General features: G+C 45.8%; 2 protein-coding genes across 6 annotated transcripts in view; one reads left to right on the top strand and one right to left on the bottom strand.

Moving 5' to 3' along the window:
- The window catches only part of BOC (BOC cell adhesion associated, oncogene regulated), a 243,546-nt gene extending 228,543 nt beyond the window's left edge, over positions 1-15,003 (top strand). For 4 of the 5 annotated variants that reach the window (XM_032630146.1, XM_032630149.1, XM_032630148.1 and 1 more), the window contains 10 exons: positions 47-157; positions 524-730; positions 1,993-2,174; positions 7,715-7,820; positions 8,086-8,208; positions 10,362-10,583; positions 11,340-11,575; positions 11,756-11,832; positions 12,544-12,737; positions 13,827-15,003. In XM_032630146.1, coding sequence (XP_032486037.1) covers positions 47-157; positions 524-730; positions 1,993-2,174; positions 7,715-7,820; positions 8,086-8,208; positions 10,362-10,583; positions 11,340-11,575; positions 11,756-11,832; positions 12,544-12,737; positions 13,827-14,014 — 1,646 coding nt within the window. In that variant the 3' untranslated portion in view covers positions 14,015-15,003. Of the gene's footprint in view, positions 1-46; positions 158-523; positions 731-1,992; positions 2,175-7,714; positions 7,821-8,085; positions 8,209-10,361; positions 10,584-11,339; positions 11,576-11,663; positions 11,833-12,543; positions 12,738-13,826 lie in introns of those variants that run through there. The other variant, XM_032630150.1, reaches the window with a different exon arrangement.
- Positions 15,004-15,706: 703 nt separating this feature from the next.
- CFAP44 (cilia and flagella associated protein 44) overlaps positions 15,707-24,664 on the bottom strand; it is a 140,270-nt gene continuing 131,312 nt past the window's right edge. Inside the window, exons 32-34 of the mRNA XM_032630144.1 lie at positions 23,029-23,189; positions 21,382-21,516; positions 15,707-18,750 (exon numbers count right to left, since the gene is read on the bottom strand). Coding sequence (XP_032486035.1) covers positions 18,577-18,750; positions 21,382-21,516; positions 23,029-23,189 — 470 coding nt within the window. The 3' untranslated portion in view covers positions 15,707-18,576. The remainder of the gene's footprint in view (positions 18,751-21,381; positions 21,517-23,028; positions 23,190-24,664) is intronic.

Here is a 24,664-nt window from a genome sequence, read left to right as displayed (position 1 = left end):
TAATGCACACTCCCTCTCGTGCTGATCTCAACCCATTTCTACCCAGGACGGCGGCCCAAACCTGAAATCATGGCCAGTAAAGAGCAGCAGATCCAGAGAGATGATCCTGGAGCCAGCCCCCAGAGCAGCAGCCAGCCGGACCACGGCCGCCTGTCCCGTAAGCCCCCGGCAGCCCCGAGGGCGGGAGTGACTTGCAGTCAGAACTGGAACCAGGTCCACCGCCTCAGAAGGCTCACTGCTGCAGGCTGAATGCGGTCTTGAGTCCCGGAGTCCTTGTGACATTTTCCTAGCCTCTCCCCAGTTAACCACAGCGAGGAGATATGGATTGGAGCTTTTCAAGGGCTCCTCCCAGGAGAGAGTGACCCAGAGAGCCCTAGAGAGATCTGACGCGGCCACCAGGGGGTGAGGGCTGTGGGGTGAAGCTGGCCCCCATCAGGAACAGGCCAGGTCTAGTCACATTGCAACCATCTTCTCATGTCCTTTCCTCCCACTTCCTTCCTCCCTTGGGTATGGTCTCCTGCAGCCCCAGAAGCTCCAGACAGGCCCACTATCTCCATGGCCTCTGAGACCTCAGTGTATGTGACCTGGATTCCGCGTGGGAACGGCGGCTTCCCCATCCAGTCCTTCCGAGTGGAGTACAAGAAGCTGAAGAAAGTGGGGGACTGGATTCTGGCCACCAGCGCCATCCCTCCCTCCCGGCTTTCGGTGGAGATCACAGGCCTAGAGAAAGGTAGGGCCCTGGCCACTGCCCTCCCTGGTCCCCCGGCTGCTCCCGGCCCCCTGGAGGAGAAGGGAAGCTTTGGAGGGTCTTCTCTCTGCTTGTCGTCCACCCACCACCAGCCTCCTGTGGCCACTCTTGGTTGTGTTACCTCAGTCCCACAAGGCCTTCCTTCTCCCTCCCTCTCTCCGTAATTGGTCCCAAGCCACCTCCTGCGTGGTGCCTCCTTTTTTTTTTTTTTTTTAACTTTTTATTTTATATTGGAGTAGAGTTGATTAACAACGGTTTGTTAGTTTCAGGTGTACAGCACAGTTATATCCTTTTTCAGATTCTTGTCCCGTTTAGGTTACATAATATTTTTTAAAAAACTTTTTATTTTCTATTGGAGTATAGCCGATTAACAATGTAGTGATAGTTTCAGGTCCACAGCAAAGTGACTCAGCCACACATATACATCTTTCCATTCTCCCTCAGACTCCCCTCCCATCCAGGCTGCCACATAACATTGAGCCAAGTTCTCTGTGCTATACAGTAGGTCCTTGTTGGTTATCCATTTCAAATACAGCAGTGTGTACACATCAATCCCAAACTCCCTGACTATCCCTCCCCCGCCCCACCCTTCCCCCCCTTGTCAGTCTGTTTCTGTTTTGTAAGTAAGTTCATTTGTATCTTTTTTTTTTTTTTTTTTTTTTTAGATTCCACATATAAGGGATACCATATGATATTTGTCTTTCTCTGACTTGACTTCACTCAGTATGACAATCTCTAGGTCCATCCATGTTGGGGCAAATGGCATTATTTCATTCTTTTTTATGGCTGAGTAATATTCCATTGTATATAAGTACCACATCTTCTTTATCCATTCCTCTGTCAGTGGACATTTAGATTGCTTCCACATCTTGGCTATTGTAACCAGTGCTGCAGTGAACATTGGGGTGCATGTATCCTTTCGGACCATGGTTTTCTCTGGATATATGCCCAGGAGTGGGATTGCAGGATCATATGGTATAGCTCTATTTTTATTTTTTTAAGGAACCTCCATACTGTTCTCCATAGCAGTTATACCAATTTATATTCCCACCAACAGTGCAAGAGGGTTCCCCTTTTCTCTGTGTGGCTCCTTTCTAATGAGGGTAGGAGTGCTTAAGTCCTTTGGGGCTTGCTTTTGGGGAAGGGCTGCCCAAAAGATCCCTCCAGGTCCTGAGCCTGGATGGGCTGAAGGGCAGGGAGATGGTGTCTCCCAGCCCCCAGGTTCAGTGAGTGTCTCTCCCCAGGCACCTCCTACAAGTTCCGAGTCCGGGCTCTGAACATGCTGGGGGAGAGCGAGCCCAGCGCCCCGTCCCGGCCCTACGCTGTGTCAGGCTACAGCGGCCGTGTGTACAAGAGGCCCGTGTCAGGCCCTTACATCACCTTCACGGATGCCGTCAACGAGACCACCATCATGCTCAAGTGGATGGTAAGTGGCCTGGCATGGCCAGCAGCGGAAGACGGTGCTGAGCTCCGTGTTGGGTGGGAGCTGGACGCTGCAGCCCAGGCAGGAAGGAATCACCTTTCTCCCTTGACTCATTCTAGGCTGCTACCCCTTTAAGTGTTCCTCCACCTTCGTACCTGGGAATTGGGCCAGAGGGACTCAACCTCACAATACCCGGGAAACTTCAGACAGGACTTAAGTCTTTGAAGAAATGACCATTTGTTTCCTGTCTCCAAAAGTTATGGACTCCTAGGCTAAATAAAATAATGAGTGATCGCTACAGCACTGTCCAGAGAGCCTTGGGGAGATCATCAGAAATGTTTGTCAGGGTCTCCAGTGAATTTTTTATTAATTTTTATTGGAGTATGGTTGCTTTACAATGTTGTGTTAGCCTCCACTGCACAACAAAACGAATCAGCCATACACATACAGATATCCCCTCCCTTTTGGACTTCCCTCCCATTTAGGTTACCACAGTGCATTAGGTAGAGTTCCCTGTGCTATACAATATGTTCCCATCAGTTGTCTATTTTATACATAGTATCAATAATGTATATGTGTCAATCCCAATCTCCCAATTCCTCCCTCCCACCCCTTTCCCCCGTGGTATCCATACATTTGTTCTCTACATCTATGTCTCTATTTCTATTGAGAATCAGCCATTCTGACCAGTGTAAGGTGATACCTCATTGTAGTTTTGATTTGCATTTCCCTAATAATTAGTGATGTTGAGCATCTTTTTGTGTGTTTGTTGGCCATCTGTATGTCTCCTTTGGAGAAATGTCTATTTAGGTCTTCTACCCATTTTTGGATGGGTTGTTTGTTTTTTTGATATTGAGCTGTATGAGCTGCTTGTATATTTTGGAGATTAATCCTTTGTCGGTTGCTTCATTTGCAAATATTTTCTCCCATTTTGAGGGTTGTCTTTTGGTCTTGTTTATGGTTTCCTTTGCTGTTCAAAAGCTTTGAAGTTTCATTAGGTCCCATTTGTTTATTTTTGTTTTTATTTCCATTTCTCTAGGAGGTGGGTCAGAAGGGATCTTGCTGTGATTTATGTCATACAGTGTTCTGCTTATATTTTCCTCTAAGAGTTTTATAGTGTCAGGTCTTACCATTTAGGTTTTTAATCCATTTTGAGTTTATTTTTGTGTATGGTGTTAGGGAATGTTCTAATTTCATTCTCTTACATGCAGCTGTCCAGTTTTCCCAGCACCGCTTATTGAAGAGGCTGTCTTTTCTCCATTGTATATTCTTACCTCCTTTGTCATAGATTAGGTGAGCATAGGTGCATGGGTTTATCTTTGGGCTTTCTGTCCTGTTCCATTGATCTATATTTCTGTTTTTGTGCCAGTACTTGATTACCGTAGCTTTGTAGTATAGTCTGAAGTCAGGGAGCCTGATTCCTCCAGCTTCACTGTTTTTAAGATTGCTTTGGCTATTCGGGGTCTTTTGTATTTCCTAACAAATTGTAAAATTTTTTGTCCTAGTTCTGTAAAAAATGCCACTGGTAATTTGATAGGGATTGCGTTGAATCTCTAGATTGCTTTTGGTAGTATAGTCATTTTCACAATATTGATTCTTCTAATCCAAGAACATGGTATATCTCTCCATCTGTTTCTGTCATCTTTGATTTCTTTCATCAGTGTTTTATAGTTCTCTGAGTACAGGTCTTTTGCCTCCTTAGGTAGGTTTATTCCTAGGTATTTTATTCTTTTTCTTGCAGTGGTAAATGGGATTGTTTCCTTAATTTCTCTTTCTGCCTTTGCGTTGTTAATGTATAGGAATGCAAGAGATTTCTGTGTATTAATTTTGTATCCTGCAACTTTACCAAATTCATTGATTAGCTCTAGTAGTTCTCTGGTGACATCTTTAGGATTTTCTATGTATAGTATCATGTCATCTGCAAAGTGACCGTTTTACTTCTTCTTTTCCAATTTGGATTCTTTCATTTCTTTTTCTTCTCTGATTGCCTTGGCTAGGACTTCCAAAACTATGTTGAATAATAGTGGCGAGAGTGGACACCCTTGTCTTGTTCCTGATCTTAGAGGAAATGCTTTCAACCTTTCACCATTGAGAATAATTTTTACTGTGGGATTGTCATATGGCCTTTATTATGTTGAGGTGGGTTCCCTCTATACCCACTTTCTGGAGAGTTTTTTTTATCATAAATCAGTACTCAATTTTGTTGAAAGCTTTTTCTGCATCTATTGAGATGATCATATGGTTTTTATTCTTTAATTTAATTATGTGGTGTAGCACACTGATTGATTTGCATATATTGGAGAATCCTTGCATCCCTGGGATAGACCCCATTTGATCATGGTGTATGATCCTTTTAATGTGCTGTCAGATTCTGTTCACTAGTATTTTGTTGAGGATTTTTGCATCTGTGTTCATCAGTGATACTGGCCTGTAGTTTTCTTGTTTTGTGATATCTTTGTCTGATTTTTTGGTATCAGGATGGATGATGGTAGTCTCATAGAATGAGTTTGGGAGTGTTCCATCCTCTGCAATTTTTTGGAAGAGTTTGAGAAGGATAGGTGTCAACTCTTCCTCTAAATGTCTTATGGAATTCACCTGTGAAGCCGTCTGGTCCTGAACTTTTGCTTGTTGGAAGGTTTTTAATCACAGTTTCAATTTTATTACTCGTGATTGGTCTGTTCATATTTTCTGTTTCTTCTTGGTTCAGTCTTGGAAGGTTGCACTTTTCTAAGAATTTGTCCATTTCATCCAGGTTGTCCATTTTATTGGCATATAGTTGCTTGTAGTACTCTCTTATGATTCTTTGTATTTCTGTGGTGTCAGTTGTAACTTCTTTTCATTTCTAATTTTACTGATTTGAGTCCTCTCCCTTTTTTTCTTGATGAGTCTGGCTAAAGGTTTATCAATTTTGTTTATCTTCTCAAAGAACCAGCTTCTAGTTTTGTCGATCTTTGCTATCGTTTCCTTCACTTCTTTTTCATTTATTTCTGATCTGAGCTTTATGATTTCTTTCCTTCTACTAACTTTGGGTTTTGTTTGTTCTTTCTCTAGTTGCTTTAGGTGTAAGGTTAGGTTGTTTATTTGAGATGTTTCTTGTTTCTTGAGGTAAGGTTGTATTGCCATAAACTTCCCTCTTAGAACAGCTCTTGCTGCATCCCATAGATTTTGGGTCATCGCCTTTTCATTGTCATTTGTTTCTAGGTATTTTTTGATTTCCTCTTTGATTTCTTCAGTGATCTCTTGGTTATTTAGTAGCGTATTGTTTAGCCTGTGTTTGTATTTTTTACAGTTTTTTTCTCGTAATTGATTTCTAATCTCAGAGCATTGTGGTTGGAAAAGATGCTGACTACGATTTCAGTTTTCTTAAATTTACTGAGGCTTGGTTGGTGACCCAAGATGTGACCTATCCTGGAGAATGTTCCATGAGCCCTTGAGAAGAAAGTGTATTCTGCCATTTTCGGGTGGAATGTCCTATAAACATCAGTTAAGCCCATCTTGTCTAATGTGTCATTTAAAGCTTGTGTTTCCTTATTTATTTTCATTTTGTATGATCTGTCCATTGGTGTAAGTGGAGGGTTAAAGTCCCCCACTATTATTGTGCTACTGTCGATTTCTCCTTTTATGGCTGTTAGCATTTGCCTTATGTATTGAGGTGCTCCTATGTTGGGAGCATAGGTATTTACAGTTGTTATGTCTTCTTCTTGGATTGATCCTTTGATCATTATGTAGTGTCCTTCCTTGTCTCTTGTAATAGTCTTTATTTTAAAGTCTATCTTGTTTGACATGAGTATTGCTACTCCAGCTTTTTTGATTCCCATTTGCATGGAATATCCTTTTCCATCCCCTCACTTTCAGTCTGTATGTGTCGCTAGGTCTGAAGTGGGTCTCTTGCAGACAGCATATATATAGATCTTGTTTTTGTATCCATTCGGCCAGTCTCTGTCTTTTGGTTGGGGCATTTAATCCATTTACATTTAAGGTGATTATAGATATGTATGTTCCTATTCCCATTTTCTTAATTGTTTTGGGTTTATTCTTGAATGTCTTTTTCTTTTCTTGTGTTTCCCTCCCAGAGAAGTTCCTTTAGCATTTGTTGTAGAGCTGGTTTGGTGGTGCTGAATTCTCTTAGCTTTTGCTTGTCTGTAAAGCTTTTGATTTCTCCATCAAATCTGAATGAGATCCTTGCTGGGTAGAGTAATCTTGGTTGTAGGTTTTTCCCTTTCATCACTTTAAATATGTCCTGCCATTCCCTTCTGGCCTGCAAAATTTCTGCTGAAAAATCAGCTGATAACCTTATGGGGATTCCCTTGTAGGTTATTTGTTGCTTTTCCCTTGCTGCTTTTAATATTTGTTCTTTGTATTTAATTTTTGTTAGTTTGATTAACATGTGTCTCGGCGTGTTTCTCCTTGGGTTTATCCTGTATGGAACTCTGTGCTTCCTAGACTTGATTGACTATTTCTTTTCCCATGTTAGGGAAGTTTTCAACTCTAATCTCTTCGAATATTTTCTCGGCCCTTTCCCTTCCTCGTCTTCTTCTGGGACCCCTATAATTCGAATGTTGGTGTGTTCGATGTTGTCCCAGAGGTCTCTTAGACTGTCCTCAATTCTTTTCATTCTTTTTTCTTTTTTCGGTTCCTTGGCAGTTAACTCCACCATTGTATCTTCCAGCTCACTTATTCGTTCTTCTGCCTCGGTTATTCTGCTGTTGATTGCTTCATATGTATTTTTCATTTCAGTTATTGTGTGGTTCATCACTGTTTGTTTCTTCTTTAGTTCTTGTAGGTCCTTGTTAAATGTTTCTTGTATTTTCCCCATTCTATTTCCTAGATCTTGGATCATCTTTATTATCATTGCTCTGAATTCTTTTTCAGACAGCTTGCCTATTTCCTCTTCATCTATTTGGTCTTGTGGGAGTTTACCTTGCTCCTTTGTCTGCAGAGTGTTTCTCTGTCATTTCGTTTTGTCTAACCTACTTTGTTTATGGTCTTCTTTCTGCAGGCTGTAGGGTCATAGTTCTTGTTGTTTCTGTTGACTGCCCCCTGCTGGGTGAGGTCGGTCCAGGGGCTTGTACAGGCTTCCTGGTGGGAGCACCTGGTGCCCGTGTTCTGTTGGGTGGAGTTGAGTCTTTTCCCTCTTGATGGGCAGGGCTGCATCAGGTGGTATGTTTTGGGGTGTCTGTGAACTTAGTCCAGCTTTAGGCAGCCTGTCTACTGATGGATGGGCCTGTCTTGCTGGTTGTTTGGTGTGAGGTGTTTGGCACTGGAGCCTGCAGGCAGTTGTGTGGGGTCGGGTCTTGGTGTTGATATGGATACCTTCAGGAACGTGCACGCCAATTAATATTCCCTGGGCCCGGGAATTCTCTGGTGTTCCAGCATCCTGGACTCTATGTCTCCACCCTGGAGGCCCAGGCCCAACCCCTAGTTGGGGTCTCCAGTGAGTTTTAAACTCTAGGCCAGGGTAAAATTTCCATCCCCCAGTGGTTTCGATCACACGATGATTTCTCTGCTCCATTGTCAACTTGTTTCTTCTTTCTTCCCTGTAGTATATTCCAGCAAGTAACAACAACACCCCAATCCATGGCTTTTATATCTATTACCGACCCACGGACAGCGACAATGATAGTGACTACAAGAAGGATATGGTGGAAGGTGAGAAACACGTGTGTGAGATAGTTTCCTCTGTTGGCAAGGGGCTCTAGGAGTTGGTGAAAGTAGAAAACGTGGGCTGGCCTGCCCCACATCGTTGGCTCTTTCTTGACACACTTGGGGTCACTGAGTTCATAAACCCACATGCTTCGTTCCATGGTGATGGGACAACGGGAACATGGGTGGGCACCTAGAACGTTGCCTCCAGTGGGGGCCAAGCAAGCCACATGCATAATCATCACACGGACTCTCTCTCTGTCTTTCCCAGGGGATAGATACTGGCACTCCATCAGCCACCTGCAGCCGGAGACCTCCTATGACATTAAGATGCAGTGCTTCAACGAGGGAGGGGAGAGTGAGTTCAGCAACGTGATGATTTGTGAAACCAAAGGTGATCTCTTTGGGTTCTCTGATCTCCTCTTGCTCTCCTCCCAGCAGACTAGGGCAGAGTCACTGCTCTGTGTGCCATGCTGGGTATCTCTTCTCCAGAATGACTCCTTATTTTCCAAGTATCCCCAGACTTTGTCATCGTAACCCTTCTCTTCATTTGCCTGTGCTTCGTATTAAGTACAAGTGGGCTGCCATCATGACGGTTTCATGGAGCTTGGGAATTAACTCACACGTGAACTCATGGGTTAGAACCCACTCTTAAGTTGGGAGCTTTCTATAAACACTTTATTCCTACAGTAACATTTGGTACTCACATTGGTTCGTTTACTGAACTACAACCCCATGGGAAAAGAAACTGAGCATCACGACATGTTATACCTTGACCAAGGTCACACAGCTGGTTAGCGGTGGAGCACACTTTGGGCCAAGTTTGTCCAACTACAAGCCCAGACTCTTTCCCTGCACTAAAACACGTGAAATATATTCATATAATAACTTGATTTTTGCACATCGGTCAAGTGGATGGATATCATTTCCATTTCGCAAATACTGAAAGGTGTATTGCAAAAAACTGTAATCAGGAGAAGATCCCAGAGGAACAGGGATAGAGCCAAGAAAACGATCCATTTTCCTGTCACAGCAACATTCTGTCTCCCGTGTGCCCTTCCTGCCCTCTTCTGTCACGTACAGTGAAGGGGCAGATTCACACACAGCCAGCATTCCTGTGTCAGGGGACACGCAGAGTGCCCGGGGCAAAGAACAGAGACTTCACACAGCCTTCACGTTGGTCTTCTGGAAGGACTGAACCTTCAGCAGGGTGGAGGCAGTGGCCTGGGGCATAGGACGAGCCTTCACGTAGCTCCGCATGGTGGGAGTATGTGACACTGGAAGGATGAGAGAGGGCAGTGCTCAGGGAAGAGGCCACGGGCATCAGGGACCCTGCGGGCTGTGAGGTGGAGAAGGGTCGTCGTTGGGTTTGTTTGTCAGGAAGGGTCACTGGTGACTATGCAGGAATGGGCTGAGGGGAGAGAACCGGGGCCACGAAGGAAAGGTGAAGAGGAGGGGTGGGTTTGAGCCTCTTAGGGAGCGTAGGGAGGACCAGGGACTGGTAGTGTGTTGAGGCTGGGAGAGAGTGAAAGGAGTTCAGCGTAAACCTTGAGGTTTTGAACTTGAAGAACCACACAGGTGGTGGTGCCATCTATCGAAAAGGGGAAAGCCAGCAGGGAACTCGCTTCCACAAGAAAGGAACAACATGAACCACTTGCAGGCGTACCTGAGTCTGATTCTTCTGAGACGTTGAAATGCAAGTGTCCCGTGAGGGAAGCAGGTCTCCTACCCAGGGAGGACCCTGGGTAAGGGTATTTGGCGGTCACTGGGATGTAGGCTGAAATCACGGGAATAGAGGGAAGAAGAAGACAGAGTGTAGTCTGAGAGGGACTAGAAGACTTCTCAGTGTCTGAGGCAAAGACAGGAAGAAAAGGGCAAGCAGAGAGAAATGTAAGCAGCAGTGGCAGAGAGGTTACGGGAAACCCAGAAGACTGTAGTATCAGAAAGTCACGGGGGAGGACGGCTGCGAAAAGGAGTTAACGATGTCAGATACATCCTGATAAGAGCAAAAGCCAGATGCCGAGGTTGCCACCTCGTAAACTTTTGGATTGGCATTTCTCTAGCACTGTCAGTCCTAGTGAGCCCCGAACCCCGTCTCCCTGCTCTGCACCCCAGCTCAGACCTAGGACTTCACATCTCTCGATGCACCCAGGAATAGCAAATTCACGGGGAAGTTCTTCCATTCCCAGTTCTTTCTGGTTTCAGGTACTTTTTATATTTTCTTCCAAAAGTTCCCCAGCTATGCTTCTAGAAAACCCCTACACCACTTCTGCCCCCAAAGACCCAGTCTGCCCCTAGTGCTTGGTCCACAAATATCTCAGGGTGTTTCTTGAAGTACAAGGCTCAAGTGTCTTCAGCGACGCCCAGTTTCACCTTAGATGTCAATTTCACGCTAAGCTTGGACACCACACTCATCCACCAAAGGCCCTGTCTTACAAGTTTGACCCCGTTTCTCACACCTGTGGAATCAGGATATTGTTTTCCTATTTTTCATGAAAGAAATGTCAAAGTAATAGAGGCTGAAGTGAGTTTTGTCCCAATTAACAGCCCGGAAGTCTTCTGGTCAGCCTGGTCGACTCCCACCCCCAACTCTGGCCCCGCCACAGCTACCACCCCATGAAACCATAGAGCGGCCGGTGGGCACAGGGGCCATGGTGGCCCGCTCCAGCGACCTGCCCTACCTGATCGTCGGGGTCGTCCTGGGCTCCATCGTCCTCATCATCGTTGCCTTCATCCCCTTCTGCTTGTGGAGGGCCTGGTCTAAGCAAAGTGAGTGAATGACCGTCCTCAACACCAAGGGGAAGGAGCCTGGGGCGGGGGTGAGGGGAGGAGGGGTCTCCCAGTCCCTAAGGAGGCCTCTGCCCAGGGCAGGATCCCAGGCGCCCTGCTTCACGCATGGGAGCTCAAGTTTCTGGTGGGTCCCCCAGAGGGCTTGGAGAGAGTCGGAGAACGCTCACAGATGGGGCCTTCCCTTCGGCTCATAGATGTTGGCAGATGGGGAGGATGAAGTGGGAGTTGGTCTGTGTTCTCTGCATCCCTAGAGCTCAGTACTTAGCTGGCTCTGTTTTCTTTTACTGTCTCAAGCTCTGACCACGTACTCATACTTTCAGTTGACCCTGCCTCTTCCCGCCTCTTTAGGTCTGTGGCTCCCTCGAGCTTTCCCCCTAATCCTAGGTTAGTCTGATTTATCCATTGATTTCTGCTTCAGATGGTGACACGTCTGGTCAACTTGCTTCATTTAAATATTGTTCCTTGTGTTAACTTGCCACGTCATTCTCCCAAATCCTGGTCCTGTGTCTCCTCTCCCTACTGCAAAAAAAAAATAGTCTAGATGTTAGGAAGAAGTGGGAGACAGGAAGAATTTTCCGAGAGAAAGAATATTCTCTACCCTGGCGCGATGCCAACTCCCCGCCTACCTCATTTGACCTTAAGTCCTCAGGAGTTTTCTGAGATTCACGTGGGACTTTTTCAAGCTGCCCCAGGCCTCCTTGACCTAAGCGTAGCTCTATCCTTCTGTTCTTCCAGAACATACAACAGACCTGGGTTTTCCTCGAAGTGCCCTTCTGCCCTCCTCCTGCCAATACACTATGGTACCACTGGGAGGGCTCCCAGGCCACCGAGCCAACGGGCAGCCCTACCTCAGTGGCACCCGCGGACGGGCCTGTACCGATGGGGTACCTGTGAACAGGGCCTGCCCTGCAGCTGCCATGGGCTACCCAGGCATGAAGCTTCAGCAGCGCCGCCCAGGGGAGCTTCAGCAGGTAACGTAGTTCTGGGAGTGTGGGCACGCAGGGACGGGTCACGTGGAGGGCGTGGCCGGGCCACCTCCTGAGGCTCCCTCCCTTCTAGCCTCTAATCCCGGGCTGCTGGGCCTGCTGAACAACGAATGGGGAAGTTACCTGGACTCTCTGACGTGACCTTCTCGTTCCTCGTTTGAGCAGCAGGATGACACCAACAGCACGCTGAGGCAGACCGTTCTTGGCAGTGGATGTGACCCCCCCAGTCACCAGATTCCCAGGTACCCAGGCCCCTCCCTGCCTTCCACCCCTGAGCCCCAGGGCTCGCTCTCTCACTAGTTCCTCAAACCCAGCATGGATCACTGAGAGGTGAGCACAAGTGCTTCACTCACGATCCCCTCATCTGACAAACTGCTCCCCTGGACTCTTTTTTTTTTTTTTTCCCCCGGTACGCGGGCCTCTTACTGTTGTGGCCTGTCCCGTTGCTGGAGCACAGGCTCCAGACGCACAGGCTCAGCGGCCATGGCTCACGGGTCCAGCTGTTCTGCGGCATGTGGGATCTTCCCGGACCGGGGCACGAACCCGTGTCCCCTGCATCGGCAGGCGGACTCTCAGCCACTGCGCCACCAGGGAAGCCCTCCCCTGGACTCTTAGCCTAAGGGGGTTAGTTGTTGTGTTTGCAGTTATGACGCCTTTTCTGCTCAGCAATTCCTCCCTCGCTTCTCAGGCCAGAGCAGCCCCACCCAGCTGGCTCTGCCCATAGGCCCCACGTCCTCTCATATACTCAGGACACACATGGAGTCAAATGGAAAGAGACTAGAATTTGCCTGTGGAAGCGATGGTGTGGCACCTCTTGATGTCCAAAGGGGAGCAGCCCCTGCCCCGCCTGAGCCCTGCCCAGCTCTGCTGCCCCAGACGGGAGTATCCAGGGCAGTGGGATCCAGGCCCACGCTGCCCCTGCCTCACCCCTCCGCCTGGTTTTGTGCATGCAGGGCTCCCAAGTCTAACCCGGACGAGGGCCCGCTCTTATACACACTGCCCGATGACTCAGCTTGCCAGCTGCTCCAGCCTCAGCAGGACTGCCACCACCTCCGGGGGCAGCCAGCAGCCACGGGCCAGCCCGGCACGAGGCGTGTACCCCAGGGTCCTGGGCTGGAAGCCACGTGGGACCCTCTTTCTCATCCAGGTAAGTGCTGAGGGCAGGGCGGGCGGTTGAACAGGCTGGGGATGAGGTGAGGCGTAGGCATCCACGACCCGGGAGTGACGTGCAGGCAGGGCGAGAACAGTCCCTGAAGGCGGTGTTTGGTAAAGACCATCCACAGCTTGTATATCCGAGATGGGGGTGCAAAGGGGAGCTGGCCACCTCCTTCCCTGCTGAAGGCCCAGCACATCTGCAGGGAGTGTCAGGTGGGTCCAACATGGCAAGCTGTGTCCTCAAAGGCTGAGAGAACGGGCACTTCTCCATTTCAGGGAAAGAAGCCCTTTTGGTCTCAGCATCTCAAGGCCACTCACCAATTCCCGCCGCCTCTCATCACATCACTCTCTAATCGCTCCGAAGTACCTTGCTTTGTTGGGTCTTGTCTCGTAATTAAGGAATGAGGTTGCATCCATCATTAAGCCAAGTTCTCACATCATCAGAGCTCTGTGCTTCCAGAGGACTTGCCCTCGAAGGGACTCGATGCACAGTGCGCCCAGCCCACTGTCCTTTGTGCCCATCTTTTTGATACCTGGTTGGGCACAGGCTGGTTCAGAGAATTAGCTGCTGTTTCTTATAGCCTCCATGGTGTGGCTTCCAGGTCACATGCAGCCCCCAGACCCTGGGAGATGAAATTCTAAGACAGGTACCTCCTAGAGCCAGACCCCAGTAGCATCCACACGGGACTCCCTCCATCGGGGGGCATGAGTTGTGAGTGAGATGATCATGGCCAGAAAGCATAGCAGAAGGGTGTACTAGCAGCCCACACCTGGAGAGAGCAGAACTTTCTTGCACGGTTCCTGGGCTCAGCTGACGTCATCTGCCCCTGGTTATAGGGTAGATGCATGAGGGTCTCCACGCTTTCACCACTGAAATGTGCAGGTGGGACGTGGGTAAGAAGTGGCCCATACTTAGAGGGAGTGTAATTGTCCTTTTTGTGGTTGTAGGTCTCTGTCCTTCCTCTAAAGCCAGTAACCAGCTCCCAGAGAGACAGCCCAGAGAGAGGGTGACCCAGTACTGCTGAGCACTGGTTCCTGGTCAGTCTGGATTCTAACGTTTCCCACTTTTCTCTCCCCTCAGGGTCCCGGTGCTGCTTGGGCCTCGTACCGGTTGAAGAGGTGGCCAGTCCTGACTCCTGCCCTGCGGGGAGAGGAGACTGGTGTCCCCAGCACCCCGTGGGGGCCTACGTAGGGCAGGAACTTGGGATGCGGCTCTCTCCCAGCCCACCGGTTCACATGTCTTTTGAAATACCACCTCCTACAATTTAGGCAGAAGCTGATATCCCAGAAAGACGCTATATATTGTTGTTTCTTTAAAAAAGAGAGAAAATTGGTATTTATTTTTCTATAATAGCCATATTTATATATTTATGCACTTGTAAATAAATGTATATGTTTTTATAATTCTGGAGAGACATAGGGAATCCTCCCCGCTGAGGTCTGAGGTGGGAAGCAAAGAAGCCGCAACGGAACAGGAGTCAACGGGGAAAGAGCAGCACAGACAGACTGAGGAGGCAGCCCGTCCCTTAGACCCTCCGCCGCTGCCTGGGCCCCTGCAGAAGGCCCACAGAGAAGCCCGTGGAAGGAGGACTCCTAGGCACACTGTCCACAGTGACTGCAGGAGAAGGGCCAGGGCCACGCGATCGGAGGCTGCAGTCACCCGCGACAGTGGCTGGATCTGGTGCTAAAGGAAACGTTTTCCCAAGATGCCCGTGAGACTAGACTAAGATGTGTATAGTACTATAAGCATTAACAAACCTTCCAGAATCAATAATCTGTGGCAACATATCTCTGTAAAAACAAACACTGTAATGTCTAAATAAATGTTTAGTCTTCCCTGTAACCTACAGCTTAGTCACGTATGAGTCAGCATTCTCTTTAGATGTTAGGATTCAGTCTGAGTATTTGAAGAAACATCCACTTGTGATGTTTTCAGATCCATCGAGGAGAAGTCTGGAAAAGGTAGCAAATGTTTCTAATTTTGTCTTTTTAAATATTGACTCTCAGTTGTGTTTTCATTAATGCAGATGCGTGGTAACTGTTTAGTCCAAGAGGGACACAGTGTACAGTGGGCGAGGAGAAGCAGATTCACCGTTCTCTGACTGGACTTGAGGTAAAGCTATGGTCAGATCGGAAGGAATGAGGCTCATCTTTTCTATGCAGGTGTGTGTTGAAGACTAAGTATTTTCTCCAAAATGCCATTTAGTGAAGTGCTGTGCTACAGGTGAACATATGGTGCCTCGTAAAATTCACTTCCCTTCTTTCCAAAGAAACAGCAACGTGGCCAGGGGAGTTGACTCACTAGTTGTTTAAAATCAACATTTACTCACTGCCGTCCAACCACAGGATCAACCTTTGTCCGGGCAAGTGGAAGTAGATGGAGGCTGAAGCTTTTTGCTGAGAGCCCTACCACACTTTAACTGTTTTCAGGAAGGAAATGTACCTTTTAGATTTCAGTAGAGTTGAGTTACAGATGAAATGCCACTTGAAACACTTAATCCTCTTCCGGGTCATCAATGGCAGACCCTAGCTTCACACTCCAGTCACAAATTGAATAAAGTCCTAAGAAAGCCCCAGGAGGTGACTGATGGTCTAGGGCAAGTGCGCCTTCTGCTGGCCATAAGAGATTCCTGCATCCTTTCTCTGTCCAGCAGCTAAATTGGAACATGGTTTTCAGAAAAGCAGTCTTTTAAAAATATTTCAAGAAATGAAATGAAGGACTGTAGGAATACAGAAATAACAGGAAAGGAGACGTAGAGCAGGGAAGAGATAAGATATTGTGACTTCAGACACAATCTGGCATCAAGGGCCTAGAGGTCACTTCCAGAAGAGGGACAGATCTTACCTCTCAGATCTGGGCTATAACTCAACTTCTAGCCCATTGGCTTTTGAAAACAAAAACACTCCCCTGTTTTCCTAATGCTTGATGATCCCAGTGGTTGTCAAGGCGAGTTTTGGTGAACTTCATGGCAGTGGTATGGTTCCAGTGCTGTGCAGAAAGCAGTTTTATGCGACAACAGTGCTTTTAGCTCTCAAAAAAAAAAAAAAAAAAAAAAAGCCTGGGAATGAAAAAGCTCTTCTAAGGCAGGTTAAATGAGATAAATGTACATATTTACTTTAGCCAATTGCAGGAGAGGAGGAAAAGGTTAGGCATCAGGCCTTTAAATTTTAGCCTAGAAAAGGAAACAGCTTATTCAGTTTCATCGCATCTTGCATTTCTTTAGATTCAGGTTAATTATTATAGTGCCTTTTAAAAATCTGATTGAGTCAGCAATGGCTATATAAATTAAGAGGAAGAGTAAGACCTAGTTGGGCAGGAGCTGGTGGTGGTGTGGAGTTCAGCTCATGGCTCAGGACAGCCACACAGGACAGGCTGAGTCGGCAGGAATGAGAAACTCCTTTTCCTGTGAAGTTCTGACAGAGGGGCTGGACTCTACAGTTTTTCTTTCAATGTTGAGATTTGATGATACTATGGACGAGGGTTCAGAATAGCCAAGGGACATTAACAGTTGATCCACAAGTAACTCAGGCAGATTTTTGGCCTCTTTCAAAGGTGAGGCTGCCTTCTCTAAGGGCACAGCAGGAGGCAGAGCACAGATCAGGAGACTAGGACAGCTTTCCATCCACCCCCAGCCAGGGCTGCACCCTGGTGCTCTCCTGCTTGCTATTAAACCTCCCGAAGACTCAGTTGCTATAGATTCAAGACTAAGCCTGGGATCAATGAAATGAAACGAAAGCTACCTTTCTTATCTAATTCAAAATAAAAATGAATTAACTGTATTGTCAAATCCCAAACATGCTGTATGAATGCCTAGTATTGTAAACTTTAGTGATTTTTGTCTAGTTCAGTTTGGGAAAAAGTAATAATCCCGGCTGGTTTTACTCTGAGTTGATAGACACATGGAACCCTTGACATGGCTCTTCCATAGACTAAGTTCATTCTTGCTGCAATTAGAATCACAGGATTTAGAATAGGAAGAAGCCTCAGAGCTTATCCAGATCTCTCATTTGTCTGATAATGAGGCCCAGGAAAATAATGTAACTTTTACCCTACCTCTCACCACAACAAGGGGATAGTGTCTCCTCCGGGACCACCCACTGTATCCAGGCGGTCGCTCAAGGTCGTAGCCAGCCAGTTACGTAAGTTTGGTGGTAGCCCTTCCTGCTGCAGCCAAGCTTCAGATGGACGCGGCCCCAGCTCACAGCTTGACTACAACCTCGTAAGAGACCCGAGCTGGAAACACCCAGCTAAGTAGCTCCCAGCTTCCTGACCCTCAGAAACTGGGTGAGATAATGTTGTTTTAAGCTATGTTTGGGGGTAATTTTTTATGCAGGAATAAATAAGTAGGTAAAACACTCAGAACTGTGACTAGCACATTTTTTTGAAATGCTTGAAGGGCACACATAGTTTAGGGTGTACAGCAGAGAATGTGATAAAGGGTGCTCTCCAGTAGAAAAGCTGCTACATCAGAGCTCTGTGGTGATTGATAGGCACAAACAGTAAGCTATTTGGACCTCTCAAATAGGAGTATGAAAGGATCTTAGAGACACAATAGGCCAAGTGGCCCCCTGTAACATATATATATTCCAACATACAAAAGACCCCAAGTCCTGTCTATAATTTTGGGGGGCAGATCAGCAGGCTAGACAGGTTACGAAAACTTGACCTTGCTGAGGTCACTTTCTACATTGGTGCAACATTGCCGCCTTTACCTTTCCTTTTCGGTAACCAGTTCATATTCTGGGATGGCCTCAAGGGAGTAGCTCATTAAAATGGACCCACAGAGCACGGAATTTAAAGTGCTATGTTCTGTTACTAACAGGAATCCAAATATCAGTGAAATCATTCTTAGATGAATTCCACTGACTACTTAGCCCCAAACCAAAGGAATACTCCCAGATTAGTTTAAATGTTATGTACAATCAAAAGTGATTATTAGAGTTGATCTCTCAGTGCTGGGATCTATTTCATTACTTCCTGATCTATATCAAAACCAGCAAATGACTCAAGTAGAAACAGAAAGAAAATGGCACAGGACATGAGAAACTATAGGAAATGCTTAGAATACTGGTAGAGTTGCAGACACCTTCAGAGAAGAGCCTCCTTCTTAACCACTTTGCAAAACACACTTCTCTGCTCCACCCAGAGCTGAGGAGGTTGCTGAAACTATGGGTGATTCAGGAAGCTGTTTATTTTTTTGCTTTATGCCAGTCTAAAGCAAACTGCTCTGCTCTTTCTGTCTGCATTTCCTGAATCCCGACCCCTCAAATAACTGCTTTATGAAGTTAACAATGTCAAAATTCTAAATTGCATTTCTTTTTCTCAGATATTGTTGGCAAAATAGTTTTTGTTCTCTTGTGCCCTCTCAGAGAATACCTGATAACATCAAAGTTTATTTTCCAAGGATCCAACGACCAAGAAAAGGAAGTCTTCTCATGGTTTGCTGAATGATTGATTTTCTTGCTAATGGCTAAGAATTCAGATAACCAAAAAACAAATTTCCTAAAACAGGACATATTACCGATGGTTTCTGGCGATTTGAGGTAACAGCCTCCTAAGACTTCATATTCGACCCAGTTGGTTGCAAACACGTCTGCATTGGTTCAGTTCAATAATAAGTAGCTGTTGGGTGCTGTAGTCAGTTTTAGGATAAGCAGTTGGGGGGAAATTATTAAAACTACATGACTGGATGTGGTTTTAGACTTTCAGATAAGTTCACTTTAAAACAGTAGGATTGTTGCAGGCGACAAGGAAACAGAACTTCTGTTGAATTAAGTGTCAGAAATCTTGGCTGGATTTGAGAAAAAAGCAAACTTAAGGCCCACGGGCTTCATTCATTCTCTTGTGGAGAGTGAATCGGGGGGAGAACAAGGCCACCTTTCTTACGCAAAAGAGCAACCTCTTCCTTTAAGGCCAGAATCCTTTTGGCCTGGACTTGGATCAGTTCAGTGACCTTCTCTCTTGCCACAGTATCTGCTTTCCGGGGGCCCTGGAAGGCATTGCCCTGTTGAGAGAAAACACCTCCCTGCTTTAAGCACCATTTGGACTATGGAAACGCCCCTGTCTTAATTTGTCTTTTAGGTGTGCCTGACTTAAATAGTCATCACTTCTGATTTTAAGAAGCCTTCAAGTCCTCCACTGAAATCCTACCATTGGAAAGGTGTCCCTTTGAGCTAATAAGGCAACTCTTAAAATGCAAATCCCCTTTAGAGGGTAACTCATTAAGCTAGCTATCAGTCACTCATACCCTACAGGGCTCATCGCTGGAATTCTAAAAGTCCAGATACCTCCTTTTCCTATACAGCCCATATCTTGTTTTCCAAAAAAGAAATCTTTATTCCCTCATCTGATTTCTTCCCCTGCCCAGCCAGTTCCTGCTCATGTTTCAGACATCATTTTTAGGGAGAATTTCTTCACCCCATGGGCTAGGTTAGGATTCCTGCTCTACGTTCTGTCAAATCATCCATCACTCATCACTGTAGTTATTAGACTGAACCATTTGAAATTTGTGACATGTGACCATTTTTTAACCTAAAAAGTAGCAGTTTCCTACGGTTTGACCTAAGTGCTTGTTATCTTTCTTGCTAGATCCTGTGCCTTAGAAATAAGAGCCCAATATGCCTGGATCTCACCACTCTACCCAGCATCCACCCTAGAACTTGTTACATAAGTAGATGCTCAATAAATCTGAACGTGCATTAAAGGAAGGGACGTAACACCTAGTTATCTTCTCTGTGCCAGGTGCTTTATGTCTGCGACCTCATGTGATCCTCACAACTCAGAACCAGGTGGTGTTATTGCAATTTTAAAGATACAGAAACTGACAGGCTTATGAACTGGCCCAAGTCACTATAATAATAAGGACTGGAAGCAGGATGAGAACCAGGTTACCTGCAGCCAAAAGCCCATGATTTGTCTGTTACCCCACTTACTATGGCAGCCCTTCCTCATAAGTAGGGGTTGTCATTACCCAGTACCTTCTTGCCTCTTCTCCCTTGCCCACCTTCACGTCAGGGGCTGTGAAAACTAAACACTAACCTTAGCCACTTTCTTTTCCAGCTGGGAGTGGCTAAGTAGATGTAGCAGAAAACATTTGCTTTCTTAATGAAAGGGGCACAAGAGTCTGGCATTTGGGCAGCAACCACAGAGCTGGGGCAGCTGTCTGTGACTCTGAAGGAAACTTCAGCCACTGAGAGAGTCACAGAGATACTGGCCCTGACATCACAGCCCCACTAAACTAAAACCCCTCAGTCATCTCCTGCAGACTTCTTGTTAAGTGAGGAAAAGCACCCCTATTTGTTCAAGCTACTCTCCAAAAGTGGGGCTTTTGGTTACTTGTAGCTAAATGCCACGGCCTCTCATGCCCAGTCAGTCCAGACGGTCACTCTGAAGTCACCTTAGCTTTTCCCTCATTTTCTCTTTACCATATCCAAACAATTTTGGCTCTTCTTACTTTGAAATGCCTTTGATCGTTGGTTTTTTGTCCTTGCCATCTTAGTCCTTGCCATCCATGCCTAGATTGTTGTAAGAGTAATAGCTATGGAGTCAGCTTGGGAGGCAGAGAGCCCTCAGTTTAAAAACAAACTTCCCGTTCACTGCAGCTCTATTTACAATAGCCGGGACGTGGAAGCAACCTAAGTGTCTATCAGCAGATGAATGGATAAAGAAGATGTGGCACATTTATACAATGGAATATTACTCAGCCATGAAAAGGAACGAAACTGACTTATCTATAGTGAGGTCAATGGACCTAGAGTCTGTCCTACAGAGTGAAGTAAGTCAGAAAGAGAAAAACAAATACCATATGTTAACACATATATATGGAACCCCCCCCCCCCACAAAAAAAAATTGGTTCTGAAGAACCTAGGGGCAATTCTTCAGCTCTAGCACGCAGCAGAATCACCTGGAAGGCTTGTTCTGGATTGCTGGACCCCTCCCCCCAGAGCCTCTGATTCTGTAGATCTGGGGGAACCACACTTTGAGAACCCCTGGCTTAGAACATTTCCTGGGCGCGTAAAGAAAACCAAGAGAGAAAAAAAAAAAAAACAGCATTTTTGCAGGTACTATTAAAAGATTATAGCACGTAGTTCGGAATATGCCATACATGTGTTATGTCCCTAGAAGGCAAGGCTTAAATAGGGTGAAACTTTATAAATAAGTATTATCTACCACATGCTGTATTAAGTTCTACTAGGTTAGCCTCAATAAATATTACATAAAAGCAAGTTGAAAGCCCTAAAAAGTAACAAGTGTTTTAATAAGTGACATGTGGCCTCCCATAATTCAGGAGGCCCCCTTTAGGTCAAAGGAAGTAAACCTGTATTGGAAATGGATGTTTGACACCAAATTCAGGGAGCATGTTGACGTCATCATTTATACCTAAGTAACCTTACCTCTCCAAGGGCCAAGGCAAATCCCTTAATTAGTACTCGTATGAATTCATGGTACCCAGTAGGCATACAGTAAAGCTAGTCCCTCAGGCTCATTGTAATGTAGACGGTATCAACTCTGTCCTCAGGGACCCAAGTGGGCCAGAAACGTCCAAGATCAAGGTTTGTTTAAAAGCCAGCACTTGATATTCCCTTTATAGAACATCCCCAATTCTGACAAAAGGTCTGAAGAAAAGGAACATACCTGCTGGTTCTGTAGAATATTCAACTGAGAATCAAGTTTCTTCTTTTCAGTGCATAAATCATTCATCTGATGAAGTTTTTTGGTGTGTTCTTTTGTCTTCATCATCAATTCCCGTCGCACTTGAGCAATCTTTTCCTACCGGGGCAGAAAGATGCAAAATGGATTAAGTGAGTGAGGAAGCAGAGAAAAATGAATGATTTGATCAAAACCACCAGGCAAATGGAGTGATGTGCACATAGAAAAATACAATAAGCCAATAATACCAGAAGCAAGTGCACTGGGTCTGGTTTGATTAAAGAAGAATGAAAAGCAGGATGAAAGTAGGTAAAAATAAGATAGACATCACTCCATTGTTGAGCAATGACATTAGGGTGCATACTGAGTGATGGTATTCATTCATTAAAAGGGACAATGATCCTTTAAGCAGGAAATGTTCCTGTATTGCTTTTTCCCCCAGTCTTGGCCCAGGATCCTCAAGGTGACCCGCTTGAATGGCCACACATCTGCCAGTGGCTTTCCTTTGTTCTCCTACTACTCCAACAAATTATTTTAGATAGCGCGTATTATCTCCAGCACTACCCTGATAGGGACCATCCCACTCACACGAACACTGAAGTAATTTGTTTCTTCACGGTACAGTGGCAAATCTTCGATAAGATGAGACAAGATAGCACTAGGAGGGACTTCCCTGGTGGTCCAGTGGTAAAGAATCCACCTTCCAGTGCAGGGGACACAGGTTCAATCCCACATGCCATGGGGCAACTAAGCCCACGCACCACAACAATTGAGTTTGCGCGCATCAACTAGAGTCCACGCGCAGCAAACTACAGAGCCCACGTGCCCTGGAGCCCAGCGCGCCACAACTAGAGAGAGAGAAAACCCGAGCAGACCTTGCGCCGTCACAAAAAAATCCCGCATGCCTCAACAAAGACCCCGTGTGCCGCAACTAAGACCTGAGGCAGCCAAAAAAAATAATAAGGAAAATAAATAAATATTTTTAAAAAAAGAGGGAGCGCTAGGAACCTCTCCTCCTTCCCTATGTACTGTGAAGACAGAAAACTGGAGAAGCCATACTTATTTGTGGGCTTATAAAATCTTTGTAAAAGTTCCTGTCTCTGAATCAGGCTGTAACTGGGGTACTGCCTCATCTCATGGCTCTGGGAACAGTGTAGGCATTTAATACCTTCTAAGACCCTACCAGCTAAATAGTATATACCTTGTTATAAAATGTATTACTCAGAGATGTTTTTCTAATTTCCAGAATGGAAATAGCATCAAAAGAAAGCTATGTAGAATAATACAATTAGGTCCATCAGAGTATAGCAGTTCATGTCTAACACTATTAGAAAGTTTATACATTAATGCAGACCTCAGAGTAGAATCTCTCTGTAATCTTTCATGCGATTTTGCCATCGTATTTACATGAATCCTGGATCCCAGACCCAATGCTAGTGCTTTCATCCCAAGATAGACCAGTGGCTCAACTAAGTAAACGGTAAGAAAGCCGAGACAGGCTTAAGATCATGGAGGAACCAAGTGGGGCTCACACACGTGTCTCCAGGTGTACAGATGCTTCGCAGGAACCACTGAAAGCTCACCAGGAGTTCTTGCCTCCACCCAGTGGATCACCTGCCCTCTCATCCTAACCTCCCACATCTTCATTTCCTTTGCGTTTGATAGCTCCTTTCGAAGTTTCTTGATCTTTAGTTCTTCAAGTGTTGTATTCACAGAAAGTGTCTGAAGGGCTTCTAGGTTGATCACACGGCCAAACTTGCTGACCATTAGTTGACTGACTGTTTCTTCCATTTCTGAAAGAAGACAGTCACTGTCAGGTTGTTCACCAGATCCCACTGTTACTAAATGAATAATACCAATACCGCTACCATTCTAAGGAACAGCTTTTGCAAGAAGATGATAAGAGTTTACGTTACCAGTTGGGTTTTCCTCTGTGACTTTTCACCTACTACTTTCCTAGAATGCACATTGCTCTATTGTCTTTTCATCTACTTCAAATTCCTGTGTAAAAGGGACTCATCTTTCCCAACTGGCTACACCTTCTGAGCTGCCCCTCCTCAGATTATTCATGGGCCCAAATGGGATTATGAAGCCTTCAGTTTTTAATTTTTTATTACTGATCTCTATAACATCTGGTGTTGAGAACAGAACAGTCACTGAACAGAAGTTTCCATCTTATTCCAAGTAAAAATATTAAAATCCTTGCAGTGGTTCACAAGGTCCTACCTGTCCTGCCCTGCCCCTATTTTTGTCTCTCCCACCTCCTTTCCCACACCTCTCTCCTCATTCACTCCAGACATCTTTTTCTCAACCTTCACAAACATTCCAGGCTCACTTGGATATCCTCGTATGGAATTGTCTGGAATTCTCTTCCCGAATAGCCACGTGATTCACTCCACACAGCCCATTTTCTGAAAACAAGTTGTGAGACTGGTGAAAGACTCATTTCCAAAACACCCATTTCTGAAGGTGTAACCAAATGTAATTTGTCCCCTAACCAGGGAAAAACCACATCTTAGTAAGTATATCACCTTTCCAGGGAGCTCTTCCCTGGCTTCCTATGGACCTCAGCACTCTTTCCCAGTCCCTTTCTAATTTTTTCTTCTTAACAATCCTCTCCATCTAACATGCAATATGTTTTACTTTTGTTTACTGTGTTTCCTCAACATGTGAACACTGGAAAACCTGGAGAAAATTCCATTTGTGGAGTCTGAGCTCCCCAAGAAAGTATAATCTTGTAACAAGATTTTCTCAGTCACCAGAGTCCCCTAAGTGAAGTCTGAAGGCCCTAAGGTATAACAAGATGATGCAATTCTGTTACAATACAGGAATTTGTATTCAGATATAATCGTTATGGCTGAATGATAATGGTATAATCAGCATGGCTGCCATTCTGCACAATCCAGGGAGGGTTATTCATTTCTATTCTACGTGAGTGGCACCCCATGGACTTGTGTCATGCGGTGGCCATGATACTCAGTGATGCAAATGAAATGACTGGATTATTGGCACATGTGTGGCTAGCCTGTGGCTGCCCGCTTGGCCTCCCTCAGTAAGAACCTTGACTTCCCCCAGCTAGCCCCATATAACAGGGTGCCCTCTCCCAAGGCAGCCTCATGTACTAGGACACGGACTCTGGTCCTTGCCCTTCCCACTGTGGAGCCAGCCTAACAACACCCTTCTCCTGACTCAGGCCAGCTAGTGTTCCCTGGGCACATAAAGCCTTCTGGAACACTCCCCATCCTCTGTCCCCATGGCTGCAAGCTGT

The sequence above is a fragment of the Phocoena sinus genome, chromosome 4 (assembly GCF_008692025.1).
Source record: "Phocoena sinus isolate mPhoSin1 chromosome 4, mPhoSin1.pri, whole genome shotgun sequence".
NCBI lineage: Eukaryota > Metazoa > Chordata > Mammalia > Artiodactyla > Phocoenidae > Phocoena > Phocoena sinus.
This window is presented reverse-complemented; position numbering and strand designations above follow the sequence as displayed.